The sequence below is a fragment of the Rhinichthys klamathensis genome, unplaced genomic scaffold, assembly GCF_029890125.1.
Source record: "Rhinichthys klamathensis goyatoka isolate OS25496 unplaced genomic scaffold, OSU_Roscu_1.1 h1tg000378l_1, whole genome shotgun sequence".
Classification (NCBI taxonomy): Eukaryota; Metazoa; Chordata; class Actinopteri; order Cypriniformes; family Leuciscidae; genus Rhinichthys; species Rhinichthys klamathensis.
This window is the reverse complement of record NW_026606885.1, coordinates 143,873-165,507: the sequence shown is the minus strand read 5'-3', so window position 1 is coordinate 165,507 and position 21,635 is coordinate 143,873. Positions and strand designations below refer to the sequence as shown.

The 21,635-nt window shown below is 43.8% G+C and overlaps 1 protein-coding gene across 3 annotated transcripts in view; it reads left to right on the top strand.

Annotated features, from left to right (window-relative positions):
* Window positions 1–5,461: 5,461 nt before the first annotated feature.
* The window catches only part of syt13 (synaptotagmin XIII), a 33,589-nt gene continuing 17,415 nt past the window's right edge, over window positions 5,462–21,635 (top strand). Inside the window, exons 1-2 of one of the 3 annotated variants that reach the window (XM_056233824.1) lie at window positions 5,462–6,225; window positions 19,920–20,121. In XM_056233824.1, the coding sequence (XP_056089799.1) occupies window positions 6,052–6,225; window positions 19,920–20,121 (376 nt within the window). In that variant the 5' untranslated portion in view covers window positions 5,462–6,051. The remainder of the gene's footprint in view (window positions 6,226–19,919; window positions 20,122–21,635) is intronic. The other 2 variants (XM_056233825.1, XM_056233823.1) reach the window with 2 other exon arrangements.

Here is a 21,635-nt window from a genome sequence, read left to right as displayed (position 1 = left end):
TGGAAAATCATCCCTCCCTGTTGATTCGCCATCCACTTCGGCAGAATCTAAATGGGGTTCCTCTCCTTGGCTCCCTCCTTCTGCTTGCTGCGCATTATCAACTAGCGAGTGGGGAGCACGAAGAGATAATACATCAGCATCTTCTGTGTCAGTGTCAGGATTACCCTGCTGTGCAGGTGGAGGAACGCCTTCCTGACCAGGAGGTAGTGATGTTGAAAATGAGTGACGGGCTTCAACTCTGTCTATCCTCTGTGCTAAACTTTGAATAGCAGCCAGGATCTGTAGTTGAGTGTCTGTGTTGCCACCCTCCGCTAGTGGAGCAGGAGTTGGGTGTTTAGCCACTTCCACCACCTTCTCATGGCTTGATCGGTGTGGTTCATGGCCATTGCGTGAGTGCTTGCGAGAACGCTTATGACTATGCCTGTCCGATGAGAGTTCCCTCTCCCTACCACGCTCAAGTACAGAACTGCGTACTCTATTAGCGCGGTGAAGTCATTCCCCTCTGGGCAGGTCACAAGCCGCACTGCAGGGATTATCCACATCCTCTCTTAAATGAGCCATCCCAAGGCATGAAGGGCATTTCCTATGCCCATCACGAGGGTCCATTGGTGATTGGCAATATCGGCAACAATGAGAGGCCATGCCACACACAATCCCACTGACTGCGCACAGTAGTGAAGGATACATCAAGCCCACTCAAAGCAAAAAAGGCCTGCACTAGTACGCGAACGTATTTAGCAGGCCTATGTCAAACCCCAACAGCTGCGAACAGTGATAGGGCTCCAAAGGCAATAATACTCACCAAACTTTTGTAATGAAGTATATTCACTAGGTTATTGATGGATACTCTGAAAAAAAAAAAGAAATAACCCATAATATTGAATGGCTAGTATGTTTAGAAACTAGCCTCAGTCAGAATATCTGAATAGTACAATAAAATAATTCTCAATTCATAAGCACATAGGGTATAGCATGAATTGAGTGCTTGCATTGAAACATTGAATGGCTAGTATGTAGAAACTAGACTAAAATATCAATAATAAACTAATCACAATTCAAGCACATACAGCAAGAAATAAGTGATTGCAGATAATGCAAAAATAAAACACCACAATTCACAGGGGCATGAGGCACCTGCACCACTTGGTTGATGAATTGAATGGTGAATAAAAATATTAATTCGGTTTACCTGTGTAAGTCCGTCTAATTCGATCCAATGGCGGCATCGATTAGAGGTGAAGGTATCACGCAGTGTTCCGTCTTTTCCCATCATGGCAAAGGGATTTTTAATTAAATGCAATACATTCTATCTTATGTATTAACTCGTTTCATCTGACTCCATAAAATGAAAGTGTTTTTCAATGATATCTGTGCATCTTTAAATATACGTTAATGTTTGACTATTCCTTTTAACTCCAATGAAAACAAAGTCAAAGTCTGTTAGAATAATCAAATATAACAATTTATTATGTCAGGTAAATGTATTATAACAATTCCATAATCAATTGAAAGATAATCAATGCAAATCATCAAATGTTTTAGGATTAGAGAAATAGATGCAAACCCAACATTTAAGAACTACATGAGCTACCTCATGGGCTATCTGAAATACAGAAAAAGCCACGACTCCTTGCTGCATTCCATTAAATAGCCAGAACTTCTTTTCAATGGCAATTTGCATTCAGGTTACACCTTATTTTGGGGGTAGGGGAGAAAGGCCATTTGTCCACCTTTCTTTGTGTGCCAGTTTCTCTAAACTTCTAAAAAACCTTATTACCTTTTGTTTTACTTATTTGGAATGAGACATCTGAACCAGCCACCCTGAGACCTTTAAAATGATACTAAACACAATAATCATTCACAATAAACCATACATATGTAACGGAGTAAAAAGAGTTGCTAGTTAAATTATATTAAAAGTGATGCAACTACGCCATCTAGGGGTAGTTTGATTCAGTGTGACGGTGGGAATCGCGTTGCACTTACCCACACTGAGATAGAGAGATAATGGGTAAGTCACGCAATTTGGGAGGTCTGGGACAATCAAGGTTTTCTTATAATTCTAAGTACATATGTCTCGTATTTTGTCACGCGATGTACTTATAATGATTTCAGTTAACTATTTTGAGTTTAGTTGATGATTTATGTGTCTTGTAAAGCCATGTTTTAGAGATTTGCAACCAAGCATATTTTCATGTGAACTAGCGTGCTAATTGTCACTTGCTTTACATGCTATTTAGATTGTTGTCCCGAGATCTATTTGCTGAACCCAAGATTCAACACTGTCATACTGTGTTCCAGGTAATAATCTTATGTTGTGTAAATGGTTTTATCGTCATGTTATTTGTTGTGTGCAAATCGAGTTTAGCGGACCAGCGTGGTAGTCTTGAGATTAGCCAAACATGTGCTTGAGTGCTGCGTTTGCAATGATAATGTTCTTTATTTTGTTATTTCAATATAATGTAAATGGATCAAGCAGTTTCATTATTGTACTGCTGAAATGTACTGTATGTTGTATGTAGAGATTATAATTCAGCCTAAATATTCTAAAACCACTATACGATCACACAGTTTTATTTTATTTCATAGACATACAAGTTATGCATTTTTGTTGTGAATATGTTTGGTATCTAATTTGGTTTATTTTCCATTAGAAGTATCACATACATTTGTAACCAGTACAAATACATGCCTGTATCTGTATAGCATTTACCCACACTGAGATAGAGCGATAATGGATTGTTGTCCCGAGATCTATTTGCTGAACCCAAGATTCAACACTGTCATACTGTGTTCCAGCAATAAAGAAACCTGATCCAAGTGGTTGTCCGTGGTGATGTGTAGCAGCAACAGTAGGATGGAGTGACCCGTCACACATATATTCTTATGTGAGTTTCAGGTGATCTGCATGAAGGGGAAGGAGTGGGGGATGAGGGGAAGAAATGTAGATTAGGATGATTCAGAGGTGAGACCTCTAGTCTCGGATGGGGCCTTCACAAGAGCGAGCCCGAATGCTACTATGCAGTGGGTTCTTTGTCGGGGAAGGAGTGGGGGATGAGGGGAAGAAATGTAGATTAGGATGATTCAGAGGTGAGACCTCTAGTCTCGGATGGGGCCTTCACAAGAGTGAGCCCAAATGCTACTATGCAGTGGGTTCTTTGTCTTCTCAAGAAGTGGTCGTTCCCTATAACCAGTTTTCCAGTCTTACACCTGTACCGGGTCTCTATAGGCTAGAAAGGTAAAGAGAACGAGCCGGAAGTTTAACTCGCCTTTTATAGTGCGTGACGTTCCGCTTCCGGGGTCATGGGCATTACTTTGTTTTAGTGCTGGGCAAGTTAACGCGTTATTATCGCGTTAACGCATTTATTAATTAATGGCGACAATTTTTTTATCGCGCGTTAACGCAGTTTTTTTTATTATCATTATTTTGAAAGTCCGTTGCTCACTGGCTCTGAATACACATAGGCCTACAGTCAAACCATGATCACAGGAGGGGTGGGATGTTGGTCAGCCAGCAAATAACCCACCCAAACAAGCAGTGGAGAGGCTTTGGCAGGTTCTCTCAGGTGAACAGAAAGGGAGACAGCGCTCCGCGAGTGAATGACAGGCGCTCCATGGATAGTAACCATGGCAACGGCTTCTGTGCGCTACGCAGCTGTAGCCTTTTTAACTTAAATTAAAATTATACATAACTTTACCTGACAGGCCTGCGTTTAGTTTAGGTGGGATGCTCTGCCATGTGAATTCCCTCCTGTTGATGTCCTGATAACTATTTAGATTCTGGAAACTCACAAACAGCGAGCCGAGGATCAGCCTCTCTTCCAATGATTTGTGCTGCGCGTCGTGTACAAAAAGTTAGACAATTCAACTTCGGCAACGCGCGGGCGCGTGCGTGAGGCGAGCATGACCGCAACAATTTCACAGGAACGCAACCGCTTGTCGCTGCACCTGTGCTCCACCACTTCACCTCACTCTGTTTAATGTAATCTTACGTGAGAAAACATGGCATGCCATGACCTAAACCTAAGCTGCTATCAGAGAAGTAACGTTGGTCGACTTATAGTAGTGATCATGACCCTTTGACTACATAGACTGTTTCTGCTGCTCCCTGATACAAGATACCTGTTCAGAAAAAAAAAAAAAACTGGACTCGTTTTAACAAGCTAGATAAAAGGTAAAGCCCTGGCAGTGGCAAATAGCTTTGTTTAAATATTTGATTTGATTACATTAATGTTTAAGTTGAGATTTACAAGAAATATTTTATTGATACTGTGTAAAGGGAATACTGCTGGTATAAAAGCACCTTATTTGTTTAAAGTTTTTGCAAACCACATGTTATTGCACTTTTGTAGCAGTACATTTAAATCAAAAGTGCGCAATACACTACTTTAGAATTCATTATTCAATTTTGCGCGTAACAATGCGATTAATCGCGATTAATCGCAAGAAAATCATGCGATTAGTCGCGATTAATTTTTTTACTCGTTGCCCAGCACTACTTTGTTTACATAAGGTCTCGAGAGAAGGCGGAACGAAGGTTATCATCCTATTAGACCGTAGTGATGGTCAGAGTGAGGTCGAAACAGATACCATGTATCCCTGCGGGGTGCCTCGTAGGGTTAATAAGGTGTTCCGTCTGCCTATCGGCGGAATGCACACTTGACAAGCGTTAACGGAACATCTAGAAAATCATTAAGTTCTCGTATTTTTTAACGGAACCGCTTCTTTAAAAGGACTAATACATCAAGCTGTAGAATAATATATGTGTCCTTTAATAGCAAGGGTTGTTTTATGTGAAGAAAATTATTGTCATTTATTCAGGTATGGCATTTGCAGTATTAGGCTGCAGTGAGGCGTTTATCTTTTATATCACCTCAAGATGGCGTCACCGTACCATTTTCTCTCTGGTGAGCTCAAGGTCAAAGCGATCAAACATTGCAGCTTCATGCATTTTTTCGATTACAGACAGCTCCATCTTTAGGCAAGAGTGGAAAAGTCTTACAAATATTCTCAAAAGCAGTAGTAAGAGTGGCCTCATGAAATTATATTAATGTTCAATTAGTATGTCATGCTTTCAATTATTTGTAGGCATAGGCCTACATTACAGACACAGTCCTAGTCTGTATAAGAGAATGTCTTTCTCCTCATCTTTCTTTCTTTTTTCATTGATGTTTCACAATGACAAATACCTTTAGGCATCTGTCCAAAGTATTTGTCCTAAAGCATCAGCTTTAGGCTTTTAGCATCGGCTTTTTCTGTTATTATAAGTCACAAAATATGTAGAAGTGTAGAACAAACCAATGTGTCAATAAGCACACATATTTGCACACAAGAGAGTAAAGTGTATTCCCAAAACTAGTGTGCATGCAGCTCCTGTGGTGGTACCTAGCAGCATCACAAAAATGTATAGCCTACATGCCTAGATATCAAATATGAACATTGAATAAGCAGTCAATGCCAAAGTCATGGGTTCGATTCCCAGGGAATGCATGAACTGATAAAATGCAATAGGTACAGGTTGATTTGGATTAAGGCGCCTGCCAAATGCGTTAATAAAACAGCCTTTCTTATACATAACAACACTCCCACGCTTCATTCCTCATTATTTTAAGAATCTATCTATATTGAGTGTGAATATGAAGCTCTGCTACAGCACACCCAGTGTGTGAAGGTGAGTTCATGCAGCTCTGACGTAAAGGCTGACGTGCAGCCACTTTGGTGATGAAGGGGGTGGGCTGCAGTGACAGACTTCTTATTGAGAAGGGGTTGCCAGACATCTAAGCCCCTCCCCTTTGATTACCTCCCTTCTGTCTATGTCTGCCTCTCTTTCCTCCTCTCTCTCCCTTTTGCTCCTTCTGCCTGGCTGAGTTGGTTTCAGACAGTGCATCACACGTGCCACCCTATGTCTCTTGTATCTCTCTACTCTCCTCCTCTCTCCTCCTCTCTCACCATGGAGGCACATCACTGAAGAGTGGATTGTTCCTCCTGTTTTCTCCTCTTCTCTCCCCTGCACTTCATTCGGTGTGTTTGGGTGTCAGTTTCTGGGTGGGAATGCTCGTGTCTGCGACAGCGCTGTTGGGGGCTACGCTGGGTACCGTGTCTGGAGTGTTGACACTGTGTGGTCTCTCCCTGCTTTGTAAGAGCTGTAAGAAGGGGAAACTTGAGAAAGGGGACGAGACTGATCCAGAGAAAGCCAAACCCAGTATCCTGCATACTCTGACACAGGTAAGACTGACACTCACTCACACACAGCCATGGACCAGCTATCAGATTTGACATTTAAATACATGCAAAAGAAAGAGCTTATTAAAAGAACAAAAAAACAAAACAAAAAACACTAACAGAGATGAGAGATATTCAACGAGTGAAATGTTCTGACTCACCTGGGTGGAAGGATGGAAATGGCGCTTACATAACACAGGTTAGCTCTCTGAGGCAGAAACAGTGATACTAAAAGGATTTATTTGCATGTATCTAAAGAACTCTTTACTGGATGTAATTATGGAATGAACCACAGGTAACATTATGATGCAAATATTCTATATATTAGTAAATCAAATGTAATGGCCATTGAATCGGTGCACATGACACCTTATTTACTGGTGCATGGTAGGATCAGAAAAACTGAGGTGAGATGAGATTTGTGGATGGTGTTTTAATTACAGTTTCAGACATTTTCGTTGACATGAATGATTTTCTTTGTGATATTTATCATATAATTTTTTCATGATATATATTTATTGTAAATAAAGTTAATTCTGAGGAATGTTTGATACTTTCCTAATGAGGAGCATAAGAAGTTTCTTTAAGATACAAAGAGAAAGAGATAAACCAGAAAGAGACATTACAAAAAGAGCCAAGTGTCTCTTTTTACAGCCTATTTTCGTCTGAATCTTCATCTTACTATGTGTTCATAGAACATAGAATATAATTTCTATCTCTTCGAGGCAGAAATATTAACATAAGCAGAGCTGCAAATCAAAAGAGAAGGATGAAAATCAGCCATCAGTATTCTTAAATCAGATCAGCTGTCTCATAGAACTCGGATTGTGTCAAAGAACATTAAATTCATCCAGTAACAGGCAGGTTAAGGACTGGTGAGGGACAAGCATGTTATTATTAGAATCTTCTCCAGAGTGCTTTTATAAGAGATAATTAGTTTAGAAATGATTTGTACTGTCATTCATACACAAAAACACAGACAGAGATGCTCATGTACACATACTCACACGCTGGTGTTGTTCGGCATCTGCTAAGCTTTCCCTGAAACAGTCTAGAGTCACGACTCACATAGCTTCACATACACACATTATTGTTCTTCTGTCATGCCGGGGGCTTTCCATTGACTTGAATTGGATTTATCTTGAGCTAATGATATTTCCTATCTCCCTTACTGAAATATTCTATACTGCATTTTTAGATTTAACAAATGAAGGTGTCTTTCTTGTGGGGATCACTGGTTGGTGCACACAATGCCATTTCAAAGTTTACTATCCTTTTGGGGACATTTGGTCATCACGATGTTGTCAAAACCCCCCTCCCCCCACACACACGTTAGGTTTCATGTTTTATGGGGACTTTCCATAGATTTAATGATTTTTATACTGTACAGACTGTTTATTCAATCCTCTAACCCTAAACCTACCAATCACAGAAAACTGCATTTTTACATTTTACAAATAAAACATCATTAGTGTGATTTATAAGCTGTTTTATTCATGGGGACTAAAAATATCACATTACCTGAAAACTGTATACCTGAACCACACACACACTCACTTCCTCTCATAGTCTGTGTTTATTTACATTCATGAATCATCACGTTCCAAAAACCCCCAAATAAATTCAAAATATTCATATACAAGCCAGAATATGTGTGTGAATTAAATGTCAAATAACAAAATATCAAAAAAGGACCACACTGTCACATTCAAGAAAATGATGAACAGAAGAAGGGATTTTCTGGAGTCTTTAAATCCAAATAAGTAACACAGGATAGCGTAACAGCTCGTACATAAACAATACAAGACAATACCGGTGTAACGGTTGCTCTGTCGATGAAGGCACGAAGATGAGGATGGAAGGTTTCCAAGATAAATTTAATGATCAACAAGGTTATACAATAGACTAGTGCAGACACAACCAAACACATACGAGACTGGACAAAGAACAACAGACAAGCAGGAACTAGATAATGACAGACAGCTGTGATAATGATGGTCACTGGCAGGTGTGGATAATGTGAGTGCAGGTGTGAGCCGGAGTGGATGATGGGACATGTAGTGATACACGGAACGGTGACAGAATGCCCCCTCCCGGAAGGCGTGTCCTCGCGCCGTTGAGGATGAGATGATGATGAAATAGGCAGAGGATACTGGAGGTGGTTCTGGAGGTGGACGGCTGATTGGGAGGAGGCAGGACAGAAAAACCGAGGGTGCTGATGATGGCGATGAGATCCAGGGCGGAGCCTTGAGCCGGAAGCGGCAGATGGTGACCCAGACAACAGCCAGGATAGTGGACCATGGCAGTGGCGCTGGAGGGAGGAGCCATGGTGGTGAGGGCCTCAATGCCACCTTGGGGATGAACGAAGGCGACGAGATGAGGGTGGTGGAGCCCATGGCACAGACAGATTTGAAGAAGAGGAGTGATGCAGAAGACAGTTGACCATGACGGAGCCGCAGTGACGATCCCCCGAGGTGGATGCAGGGGTCCGGAGGGCTGAGGTTGAGTAGGAGCGACCGAGGGCGGAGTCTGAGGCAGGGCGGCGCTAGCCTGAGCCGTAGGGGTGGAGGGCCAGAGGGCATCTGACGGCCCGCAGGTCCGTGGCGAAGGTGACGTCAGACTCCGGTGAAGTCGACAGTTTGAGGGAGCTCGGCAAAACCGATTGCTCGACGGTCACAGCAGACATCGAGGAAGGGAGGAGTGCAGGTGGAGGAGTCAGGGCGACGGTTCGAGGTGGAATGACATGAACTGAAGCAGGAGGTGGAGCCACAGGCTCCCCATACCCTGGGGGAGGTGGCTCACAGTAGGCCCATGGTCTAACCACGTCACCAAGAAGAGTCAACGGAGAAACATCGGGACTAGTGGGAGACAACTCGTACAGGGCAGCCAATATGGCTGAGGTCTGAGAAGAAGGCTCAGATGATGGAATGACAAGGACATTTAGAAGAGGTGAGAGAGGGAGGCTTGGTGGGACCAGTGAGTCCAATATAAAATAACCAGGCAAATGAGGGGTTAACTCTAAATTATAGTCCAGAAACTCACTCTCAGTGACGGGCGGGTGGGCGGACATGACGTGAACAGTCTCTGGCTCGGCAGGCATGATGAGAACATCAGGCTGGTCAGGCGTGACCAGAAGATCAGGCTGGTCAGGCAGGACGTGAAGAACCTCAAGCGTTGACGATCGGGGTGATGAAAGGCTGGGCTCTGGCTTAGTTCCAGACCGGGACGCAACGCTCTCCAGACAGCGAATTAAGGTTTCCTTCCATTCCAGTCCTGTGGTGTCTGGGAGGTCGATCGGGTGGTTGAAAGTTGCTCCGATCCGGAACAAGGTTGACAGAGTTTGGTCGTCGAGGGAGCTGGTTCGTCGAGGGAGCTATATTTGATTCCGTGACATTCCGCATTATACAGTAAATTACATTTTTATGACTGGATTCTGCTAAATCATAGGGCCCTATAATCATTATCTCCATTTAAGAAAGAGATGATGATCATTGTGAGAGTGTAGATTTCCATCTCAAGTCTTTGAACCTCTTTTAAAGATATACCCAATTAAAATGTAAGCTGGGGCAGACAAGAGCATCAGTGGCAAATGCATGAGCATAAACTGATAGCTCATTTGCTGATTTTGTCTAAAAGGCCACCACAATGAAGACAGAATTCAAGTATCTAAAGGATCATATGACTGTGTGTGCATGTATATCAGTATATATTTAGCATTAAGGTCAGTTTCATATCGAATTGTAAAATAGTTGAGCACAGTCTCATTGCACCATTATTTATTATTAATGAAGAGGGGGCGGGGGAAGATGAGAGGAATATAAGAATATCCTCTCTCTCTCCTTTCTCTGTGCACTCTATTTCAGCATGTTTTCAGTAACTGCCCACCTGGGGGAAATGGAGTGTTCTGGTGTTGATTTTTCATTCATGCATGTTTTTTCAGACTCTCAACACATTGAAACCAGCCAGCAGAAAGCCCCTTAGAGACATGCCCCTGTCTCCCCAGGTGAAAAAAAAGTGTACTTGAGTGAACTAAAAAAACACTTAAATACAAAAAAGTATATTTGTAGTACATTCTTACTTTTTGTGCTAAAGAAAACTGTAAAAATTATGCACTATAAATACACTAATTAAAAGTATATTTTTACTTAAGTAGTACTTAAGTGTAATTGCGAAAGTATATTAAATACCATTGATATTTTAAATGTATTTTTAGTGCAATTTTTTTTGCATTTTAATATATTTCTAACAAGTATACTAGAAGTGCATTGGTAATAAATATATGCTTAATTACACTTTTAAGAAATATGCTTAACACAAGCATAATTTTAATATATATTCAAACAAATGCACTATAAGTACATTGGTATTAAATATATGCTTAATTATACTTTTAAGAAATATGCTAAACACAAGCATAATTTTTATATATTTCTAGCAAATGCAATATAAGTACATTGGTATTAAATATATGCTTAATTATACTTTTAAAAAATATGCTAAACACAAGCATAATTTTAATATATTTCTAACAAATGCACTATAAGTACATTGGTAATAAATATATGCTTAATTATACTTTTAAGAAATATGCTAAACACAAGCATAATTTTAATATATTTCTAACAAATGCACTATAAGTACATTGGCAATAAATATATGATTAATTATACTTTTAAGAAATATGCTAAACACAAGCATAATTTTAATATATTTCTAACAAATGCACTAGTAAAAATATGCTTAATTATACTTTTAAGAAATATGCTAAACATAATCATACAATTTTTGTGAAGTTTTATTGTATTTAAAGAAAACATACTTATGTTGCTCTTTGTGTAAGAACATAGCAAAATGGTTAAGCTTTTAGTATGTTTAAAGTACTTTTTAAACACTTAGGCCTACTGCAGTATATTTTAATATTTATATATTTATAATTTTAATATTTTTGGGGGAAAATTACATTTATAATGTACCATCTTATAATGTATTATAAACATTTGTCAACTATTATTAAGCATTGCAATAAGCCTACTTAAAATTAATATTGTTCACTTTTACTTGATTAAAGGCTACTTAAAAGGCTGTTGTCCATTACGATACATTTATAGCCTACTACTGAAATTCCCACAAGGATTTTGACATCATATTATTTGAAATGCATCATAGATACATTTTCCAAAGATGTTTAAATGTTTTCATAAAAGATGTTGTACTTGTTTAAATTTGAACAATATGCATAACACCTGTGACTAGTCCTGATTGGTTCCAGAGCCGTTGAACGGCTGTGATTGGTTCTTATGATTATGAGCTCATTTCACCCGAGCTTCAGTTGCTGTGCGTATGTTCCTTGAATGTGATTAGCTGCTAGATTTAGAAGTCTACATTTAAACTTTTAACGTATAATAGCGATCGTGTTTCTTAAGAGGACTTGGAGGAAACCACGCGTTTCAAATGTAGTAGGTAATGTTTTTTTGCGATTAGCTTTTTCAAACGTGAATAGTTTTGGTGAATCGTTTATCGGAGGGATATAAATCTCTCGGGTTTCATTACAATATCTCAGGTTCTCTTACGAGAGTATCTCTCGTACTGCGTAATAGCTTACGCTAGGGGAAAAACTCTTTTCCGCGAGATATTGAAGCCAAAAATTATCCTTTAATTTTTTATTAATGCAAAACGCTTTGCAGCAGCAAGCAAACATAGGCGAAACAGCTCGCGCGCCTATTGGTTGCTCTGCAGCAAATGCAGCAGCCTATCGAGAGAGACTCTGCGTGACGTAATGACCAATGGGGGCAATTCGCGCCCATATCGTCACGTCCCGCCAGAAGGGGCGTGGTCTCGCCCTATAAATATGCTCGTTAGGCTGATACAAGCTGATTTTTACCTCTTCAGCGAAGCACACGCATCGCTGGATCCGGAGTGAGAAGCCGCGCCGTCGAAGCAAGCCTTTCAGCGGGACGAGCTCTGGAGTCGCTGGCCTCGCCGCCTTCATCTGCCGTACCTGCTGCGCTTTCCGGCGTTATATATCCTTTCAACTGTGTGTATTTCTCTGTTGAGAAGTGTTTGTTCGCTTACTTGACGCGACTTACACTTCTCTCACAAAAAGAGCAGCGTCTTTTTAAAGATGCCTTCCTGTGGCTCGTGCCGCGCCCCGCTCAGCGATGGAGATCGACACGTCATCTGTGTTTCCTGTCTGGGTGAGGATCACGCGGCTCTCGCGCTCGCTGACGGCGGATGCCCTCATTGCGAGCTTTTGCCCATGGTGACTCTGAGGACGCGCCTGGCATCATTCTCCGAGCCTTCACCACAGCCCGCCGTGACGCCGCGCCGTAAAAAGCGCCGCGCCCAGCGCGCTCCCGAGCTATCTCCAGCCCGCCAAAGCTCGCCGGTTCGCCCGCCTGCTTCGCCGGCTTCGCTCGAGTCGCTCACTGACGGACAACGGCCGCCGCCTGCCGCCGCGTCCATCCACGAGCCTGACGAACCCTCCGAGGCGTGTTCTCTTCTGGCGTCCGATAGTGAGGATTGGGCGAGCTCCGTGGATCTCCCCTCCGCTAGCGTTTCCCGCCAGACCACTGGTAAGAGAGCCGGCATTGAGACTGAGCTGATGCGTCTGCTCTCTCAGGCCGTTGAAAGCATCGGCCTCGATTGGGAGGCGCCCGCGCAGCCGCCGCGCAACAGAATGGACGGACGCTTTCTCGGAAGTGACGAGGCTCCGTCGAAATCGCGGCCCGCGCCCTTCCTCCCGGAACTTCACGACGAAGTTACGAAATCGTGGAACGCCCCCTTCTCCGCCAGGCTTCGTACCTCTGCTTCTGCTGCTTTCTCCTCTGTGGATGGCGCGAAGGAAAGAGGATACCTTTCTGTTCCTCCTGTGGAACCAGCTGTAGCGTCTCATCTCTGCCCGCCCTCCGCTGGACGGCGCGCGCACACGACGCTTCCATCTAAAGCCTGCCGGGTGACGTCATCCATGCACGGTCGCGCTTACACCGCTGCCGGGCAAGCAGTTTCAGCGCTGCACACTATGGCCATCCTGCAGATTTTCCAGGCCGACCTTCTCCTTAAACTGGACGAGGAAGGACCCGGAGCGATCTGCGTCGCGGACCTGAGAAGCGCTACAGACCTCGCTCTTCGCGCTACTAAAGCCGCTGCACAGGCCATAGGACGAAACATGGCCTCTCTCACCGTGGCTGAGAGACATTTGTGGTTGACGCTGTCCGAGATGACGGAAGCCGAGCGCTCTGTGTTCCTCGACGCGCCCATTTCTCAAGCGGGCCTTTTCGGATCTGCCGTCACAGACTTTGCGGATAGATTCATGGAGGTGCAAAAGACTTCGCAGGCCATGAAGCACTTCCTCCCGAAGCGCTCGAGCTCCGCTGCAGGTCGCTCTAAACCGCCGCCTGCTCGCAGCTCTCAGCCGCAGCCTGCACCGCCCGCCGCCGCCGCTTCACAGCGCCGCCACGCCCGAGACCAAAGACCGCGCTCTCGCTCTGCTGGACGCCGCCCCCCTCAGCGCGGGCCCCGGCCGAGGATTGAGATCAAGCCCGAGGCCTCAAAATCTTCCTAGCCATTCTAGGAAAACGACGGTGTTCAGATCCCGCTGCGGCCGGTTTTTCACCAAAACTTCTCGCTCGGTCAGTTCCAAACATCGCGACTGTCCCAGTGTATTTCGCAGAGAGTCAGCCGGTGTCACAGCCCGTTTGCCTGCGCACAAAAGCCGTTTTTACGGCTACCCAGATAAATCCAATAAAGAGTGCATTTTCTGGTGTTCCGGCCACGGCCGAAGGTGTTATGAGTGTTGTAAGAATGCCCACCCAGTGCCCATTCCCACACACAAACACAGCCCGCCACGGTGCAGGGCTAGCACAAATAAAATCGACTCCGGTCGATTGTGCAAACAATGTAGTGCAAGTGCCCATGTCATCATGCCCGCTCACACTACATGCTGCGTGTCCCATGGTTTCTGTAAAAACGAAACCAACACACATTCAGTCGGCCATGAACGACAGTGTTTTCAGTGTATTAAATGTGCCCGCAGCCCCGCGCCCACATTTTCTCACAGACACGCCGATTCCCACGGGATCTCCCCCGCTCGCTTTTTCTGCACAATCTGCCATAAAAAAGCTGAGCGCGGCCAGGTCGCCCGCTGTGATCAGCGCGCCCCCCGCCTCGAACGCTGTAAACACGGTGTTGTGTTCCCAGTATGCCCAGGCTCTCGAGCTGCCGTTTTGTCGCGGCCAGAGCCCGGATTTCATTCTGCCTCTAGCTATTCACGCAGATGCGTGGTCAAAGCTTCCCGGGGTTTCAGAATGGGTGCTGAACACTATAAAGAGAGGCTATTCGCTACAATTCGCTCGACGCCCGCGCCGTTATACGGCGCGCGTCGAAACCACGGTGAAAAACGAAGTATCTCATCTACTTCGTGCCGAAATAGCGAAACTACTGAGCAAAGGGGCTATAGAACCTTTATCTCAGGCTCAGAGCGAAGGGGGCCTATACAGCAGATATTTTCTGGTACCGAAAAAGGATGGGGGTCTCAGACCCATTTTAGATCTGCGGCAGCTGAACAGAGTGCTTGTGAAGCGCCAGTTCAGAATGCTTACGACCAGGAAAATCCTCGCGCAGGTGCGCTTCGGGGACTGGTTTATGTCGATAGATCTGAAAGACGCCTATTTCCAAATACAAATAGCGTCCCATCACAGGCGATTTTTGAGATTCGCCTTCGAGGGCCAGGCATATCAATACACAGTCCTGCCGTTCGGCCTGTCCCTAGCGCCTCGTACATTTACGAAGTGCATGGACGCGGCGCTCGCGCCCCTGAGACTTCAGGGCATGCGAGTTCTGAACTACTTGGACGATTGGCTGATTCTAGCTCGATCACGATCGGAGCTCATAGAACACAGGGCCGCATTGCTCGAGCACCTCGAGAAGCTGGGCCTCACAGTCAATTGGGCGAAGAGCTCACTGTCTCCCAGTCAGAAAATTTCCTTTCTGGGAACCGTGTTGGACTCGCTGTCCATGACAGCACGCCTGTCACCAGAGCGCGTGCTAAATATTCAGCGCGGCGTGAAATCCTTCCGCCACGGCGCGATAGTCCCGCTCAAAAGGTTTCAGAAAATGCTGGGGCTGATGGCCTCAGCAGCCTCTGTACTCCAGTTGGGCCTGCTCCGCATGCGCCCACTGCAGATGTGGCTGAAGACGCGGGTTCCACCCAGGGCATGGACAGCGGGTCTGTTTCGCCTCAGGGTCGACCTTCAGTGCGTTTCAGCTCTGAAACCTTGGAGAGAAACCGACTGGTATCAGTCAGGTGTGAGTCTGGGGACCGCTTCGAGCGTGAAGGTGGTGTTTACGGACGCCTCCACCTCGGGGTGGGGAGCGCTGCTCGAGGGCAGACCGCTAGCTGGCCTGTGGTCAGAACGGGAAAAGCTCCTTCACATAAACTGCTTGGAGATGATAGCAGCCGACAAAGCGCTACGGCGTTTTTGTCCCCAGATAACAGGCCACCACGTCTTGGTCCGGTCGGACAACATGTCGGTGGTGGCATACATAAATCGCCAGGGCGGCGTCAGGTCACGAAACCTTTACAGGTTGACGGAACGCCTCCTGGTTTGGGCTCAGCACAACCTGCTCTCACTGAGAGCGGCGCACGTGCCTGGTCACCTGAACGTGGGACCAGACAGACTGTCCAGGAACAACGTTCCAGCAGGGGAATGGTCGCTGCACCCGCAGACGGTCCAGCTGCTGTGGAAAACGTTCGGCAGAGCTCAGGTGGACCTATTCGCGTCCCAAGAAAACGCTCATTGCCCGGAGTTTTTCTCGAAAAGCAAGGACGCGCTGGCTCATGTTTGGCCCCGCTGCCCCCTGTATGCTTTTCCTCCTGTCTCGCTCCTGCCTCAGGTGTTGGAACGAATCAGGGAAAACGGATGCCCAGTGCTGCTTGTAGCCCCGCTCTGGACGAACCAGACGTGGTTCCCTGCCCTGATGCAGCTGACCAGCACTGCCCCATAGCCTGTACCATTGAGGAGAGACCTCCTCTCTCAGGCGGAGGGCTCAATCTGGCACCCTCGCCCGGAGTTATGGTCCCTGCACGCATGGGCCATCAACGGGTACCCGCTAGCCTCCCAGAGGGAGTGTTAAACACGATCGCGCAGGCTAGAGCTCCGTCTACCAGGCGGCTCTACTCCTCAAAATGGTCTGTTTTCTCGACATGGTGTCAGGCCCAAAGCCTTTCACCTGTGGAGTGCGGGGTTGCGGAAGTGCTTTCCTTCCTTCAAGAGCTACTGGATAAGGGCAGGACCCCATCCACGCTCAAAGTATATGTGGCGGCCATAGCAACGTTTGCAAAACCGGTGTCTGGCCAGTCGCTTGGGAAAAACGACTTAGTCGTGCGTTTCCTTAGGGGAGCTCGGAGGCTGAACCCTCCAAGGCCCCCTTCAGTCCCGACGTGGGACCTTTCCACGGTCTTGGAGGCCATGAAAGGCGCCCCGTTCGAGCCAATCCAGCTGGTGGACATGAAACACCTGTCGTTCAAGACAGTGTTTCTCATGGCTCTCGCTTCAGTGAAGCGCATAGGGGACCTACAGGCGCTTTCAGTAAGCGCGTCGTGTATGGAGTTTGGGCCTAATGACTCAAAGGTCATTCTCAAACCGAAACACGGGTATGTCCCGAAATCCCTCAACACGCCGTTCAGGGCCCAGGTCATTTCCCTGTCTGCCCTTCCGGTTCTCAGTGAGGAGGAGGATGCAAGTCTCCTCTGCCCCGTCAGGGCATTGAGAGCTTATGTGGCACGCTCGTCTGTTTTCAGACAGACGGAGCAGCTTTTTGTTTTGTTCGGCGGGCGTTCCAAGGGACTCGCCGCCTCAAAACAGAGCCTATCCAGATGGATAGTGGATGCCATCGCGCTCGCTTACTCTGCGAAGGGCTTACAGTGCCCCTTGGGTGTCAGGGCGCATTCCACGAGAGGCGTGGCCTCTTCGTGGGCATGGTCTAGCGGGGTTTCCCTGCAAGATATCTGTACGGCCGCGGGCTGGGCCTCGCCGTCTACATTTATAAAATACTATAACCTGGAGGTACCCGCCTTACAAGCTAAGCTTTTGGCGGTCTAAATTCAGTGCTATCTGCCCCGCTCTGCGGCCCAGATGCTGAGTTTACTGCAGCCCCATGAGTGTTGACTCACGTATGGCCGCCCAGATCAGGCTGAATGCTTTCACCCTGGCTGCGCGTTTGATGGTCATATAATAGCCCCGCTGGGTGCTTTTTTATAGGGAATGACGCTTCCAGCCTCTCTCCTTTACTCTATGTGAGTTTATGGTGATTATGCACTACATGAGCCCTGGGCTTCGGCCCCTGGGACTTTGGTGTTGGATCCCTTTACGCACGGCGTGTTGCATTGTGTTCCCCTAGCGTAAGCTATTACGCAGTACGAGAGATACTCTCGTAAGAGAACGTACTCGGTTACTAACGTAACCTCGGTTCTCTCTAGAGAGGGAACGAGTACTGCGTATCTTGCCGTGCGTGGAATACGCTCTGGTTCGCTTCAGCGATAAAAACCAGCTTGTATCAGCCTAACGAGCATATTTATAGGGCGAGACCACGCCCCTTCTGGCGGGACGTGACGATATGGGCGCGAATTGCCCCCATTGGTCATTACGTCACGCAGAGTCTCTCTCGATAGGCTGCTGCATTTGCTGCAGAGCAACCAATAGGCGCGCGAGCTGTTTCGCCTATGTTTGCTTGCTGCTGCAAAGCGTTTTGCATTAATAAAAAATTAAAGGATAATTTTTGGCTTCAATATCTCGCGGAAAAGAGTTTTTCCCCTAGCGTAAGCTATTACGCAGTACTCGTTCCCTCTCTAGAGAGAACCGAGGTTACGTTAGTAACCGAGTACGTTTTCTTTCGAAGATTAACGGAATTCTTTAGTAATGTAGCCATCCTTTACATTACAAATCAGATATGATGACACGCGGACTGTGAAAAGGGTCTCTTAGCCAATATTTGCCTTTATTACCCTTGTTAGAAAATGCAATAACGAAAGGTAAGTTAGGTGTCGTGGAAAAAAAAACTGTTAATTTTTTTTCTTTCTTTTTTTTTCTAAGGTTTCTTTGGGAAAGGATTGTAAAATTTAAAAAAGAAAAGAAAATCGTGTTTTGTTCATATTTAAGATACGTAGGCCTACTGTATGCTGTAGTTTAATCATTTTAGTTTAAGCTTGCCACTTGTGTTCGTTTCCCCCCGCCTCTGTTTGGACTTGTTCGTGAATAACGTCTCAAAAAATGAAAGTGTTTTTCAAGAAAGCGATGCTGTTTGTTTGTACATTACATAGCCTACCTGTGCTGTATTGTGTGGTATCCTTTTAAACTAACGTTATGGGTGTTTACATTTACATGAATTACATTTACTGTTACTTTTATCAAATATAATTTTATCAAGTATAATTTTAGCATAAATGAGGCAGAAAATGCTACTGATAACACAGTAATAGTGTACTTGACTACTTTTTAAATAAACCATTATTTAATTGTTTTATAAAGGTACTGTTAACATAGTTAAAATATATTTGAAATAAATTATTTACTATATAAAAAATATGTGAGCAATACATAAATATGATTTGTATATATTATATATTCTTATATTTTAAATAATTTGTGTATTTAAAAATGCATTAAAGATGGGTTCAATTGTACTAAAAGGGATAACAAAATAAAAAAAATTAAAGCTGAAATAGTATGTTAAAAGCATATTTTAGTTCATCTTCAGTGTGTGTCAAAATAGCACAGTTGAGTACACTTAGTTGATCTTAAGTTTATCTTAAGAAGTACTAAAGTTAAGCTTTTAATATATTAAGTACAAAATTAGTGCGCGAAAATAGAGCACTTAAAGTACTACGTTATGGAAGAAAACTAAGTGCACTTAAATGTATTTTAGTGTACTTTTTTTGACAAAGAAATACACCTTAAGTATAATATATATTTATAATATATCATTATTATATTTTAAATAATTTATTAGTACAATTAAAATGCATTAAAAATGGGTTTTAGATATACTAAAAGTGGTAACAAAATACTTTTTTTTTTTTAAAGGTTGAAATAGTATATTAAAAATATATTTAAGTTCATCTTCAGTGTGTGTCAAAATAGCACAGTTGAGTACACTTAGTTGATCTTAAGTTTATCTTAAGAAGTACTAAAGTTAAGCTTTTAGTATATTAAGTACAAAATTAGTGGGCGAAAATAGAGCACTTTAAGTACATTATGGAAGTGTACTAAGTGTACTTAAATAAAATGTATTTTAGTGAACTTTTTTTTCACCTGGGTCATATCTATGACATTGTAAGGTGGTTCAAATCAAAGCAGAGTACTGTATAATGTAAGGTTTAAGAATGATTGGAATTTTTTTTTTTTGTTATCTTCAGTTCCTCTGGGAATTTTATTTTTTGATTGGGTCAGTCTAGTTTTATTGAATATACTTTTTGGTTAAGATCAAGTATTACTGGAATGGTTTTACTTGGCATGATAATTTTTTTCCCGAATATCCCATTATAATTTTAAGAAATTTCTGAGCAGGTTGAATACCTAATGGTTTGAGTGCTGTAATCAACTAGGCTACCTTTCTAACCAATCCATTCTCTAACCAATCATATTATTTCCCTGTAGCTCATCATTTTTATTTTCTCTCTCTTCTTCATGTACATGTTTTAGTTCAGTCTGCAGAAGTGCACCGAACCCATCCAGCCTCAAGCATCTTTGAAGTTCCCTAAAATCTACCGGCCCAAACCTTCTGTCACTTCTCAAGAGGTAATACACTACAAAGAACATGGAGCTGCCAACGACATGTCTGCTGCCGAACTCGACACCTGTAACCAGGCAACAGAACGTGAGGTCTTCTCCCTCCCGTGGCAAGGTAAGCAGATGACAGCTAAAATCTCACTGGTGGAGGCTTTGTGTGTGTGCGTGTGTGTGCGTGTGTGTGTGTGTGTGTGACTGGTTTCTCTGTGCATTCCAGTCTACTTCAGCCAGTGTGAGAAACCAGATCATTTCAGTCAGTCTGAAATCAGTAAATCTGAGGTTGATTTTGTTGACTTTATATGGAGCTGAAAATTTTGAATTGTGAACTATTAGTCATTTCACCCCTTAAAGGAGAACTCCGGCGCAAAATTAACCTTTGGTCTAATAAAACATTGTTACCTAGTCAACCGTTCTCTGAGATTTGTTTTCATAATGATCGAATGTAAAGAGTTTCATCTCTAAAAACTGTTTAGCGTATAACGCTAGTAATGGGGGCATATAATAAGTAAAAAGAAATCGCTAGTTTATACCACTAACAAGACTCAAAATAGCCCCACACTAACACAGTAACATAATGAGGGTCCCTACATGCAAAACGAAGCATTGAGAACTTTGTAAGTGTACAGACCGTTTAATAAGAAGATAAAGATAAAGACAGTCCACTTCGTGTATACAGGCAGGAGCCATCTTTGGAAAACAGTCTCGACTAGTCAAACCACGAACGCCATTCATACAGTTCAGAAGTTCACTGAACTTCATACAGTTCAGCTCACTTAGCACGTCGTTCGTGGTTTGATTAGTCGAGACTGTTTTCCAAAGATGGTGGACTGTCTTTATCTTTAACTTCTTATTAAACGGTCTGTACACTTACAAACTTCTCAATGCTTCGTTTTGCATGTAGGGACCCTCATTATGTTACTGTGTTCTTGTGGGGCTATTTTGAGTCTTGTTAGTGGTATAAACTAGCGATTTCTTTTTACTTATTACATGCCCCCATTACTAGCGTTATACGCTAAACAGTTTTTAGAGATAAAACTCTTTACATTCGATTATCATGAAAACAAATCTCAGAGAACGGTTGACTAGGTACCAATGTTTTATTAGACCAAAGGTTCATTTTGCGCCACAACGAACATTTTTGTCATTTAAAAAGTGACAGTGATGAGCTGTCATCACTTGTCAATCACTTTGATGTTTTACCCAAAGCTGAACATTTTTCAACTCTTGGCGACCAGTAAAAAACGCCGGGCGCTCGGCGCTTCAGCGGGAAAAAAACGTCCAGCGCCTCGTTACGCTCATGGCGTTTAAAAAACGCGGCGCTCCCATTGAAAACAATTAAAAACATACGCCAGGCGCGTGGAAAAACGCTTTGGTGGACACACGGCCTAACTGAAATTTCGGCCATTAACATTTTTGATGCTGTTAAAATCTGTACAGATTTTGCCTATCGTAATACTTTCATACACATACATTGGTCTGACTCATAGCGCACAGCATCATGATAAGTACAGATTACATACAACATTATAATTAAGGCCCTTATGAGAAAGACTTAATTTGCTCCACCCGCTAGCAGATGCAGAGAAAGAAAGAGATAAAGAGAAGTGAGTGCTATCTATCTCGAAGAAT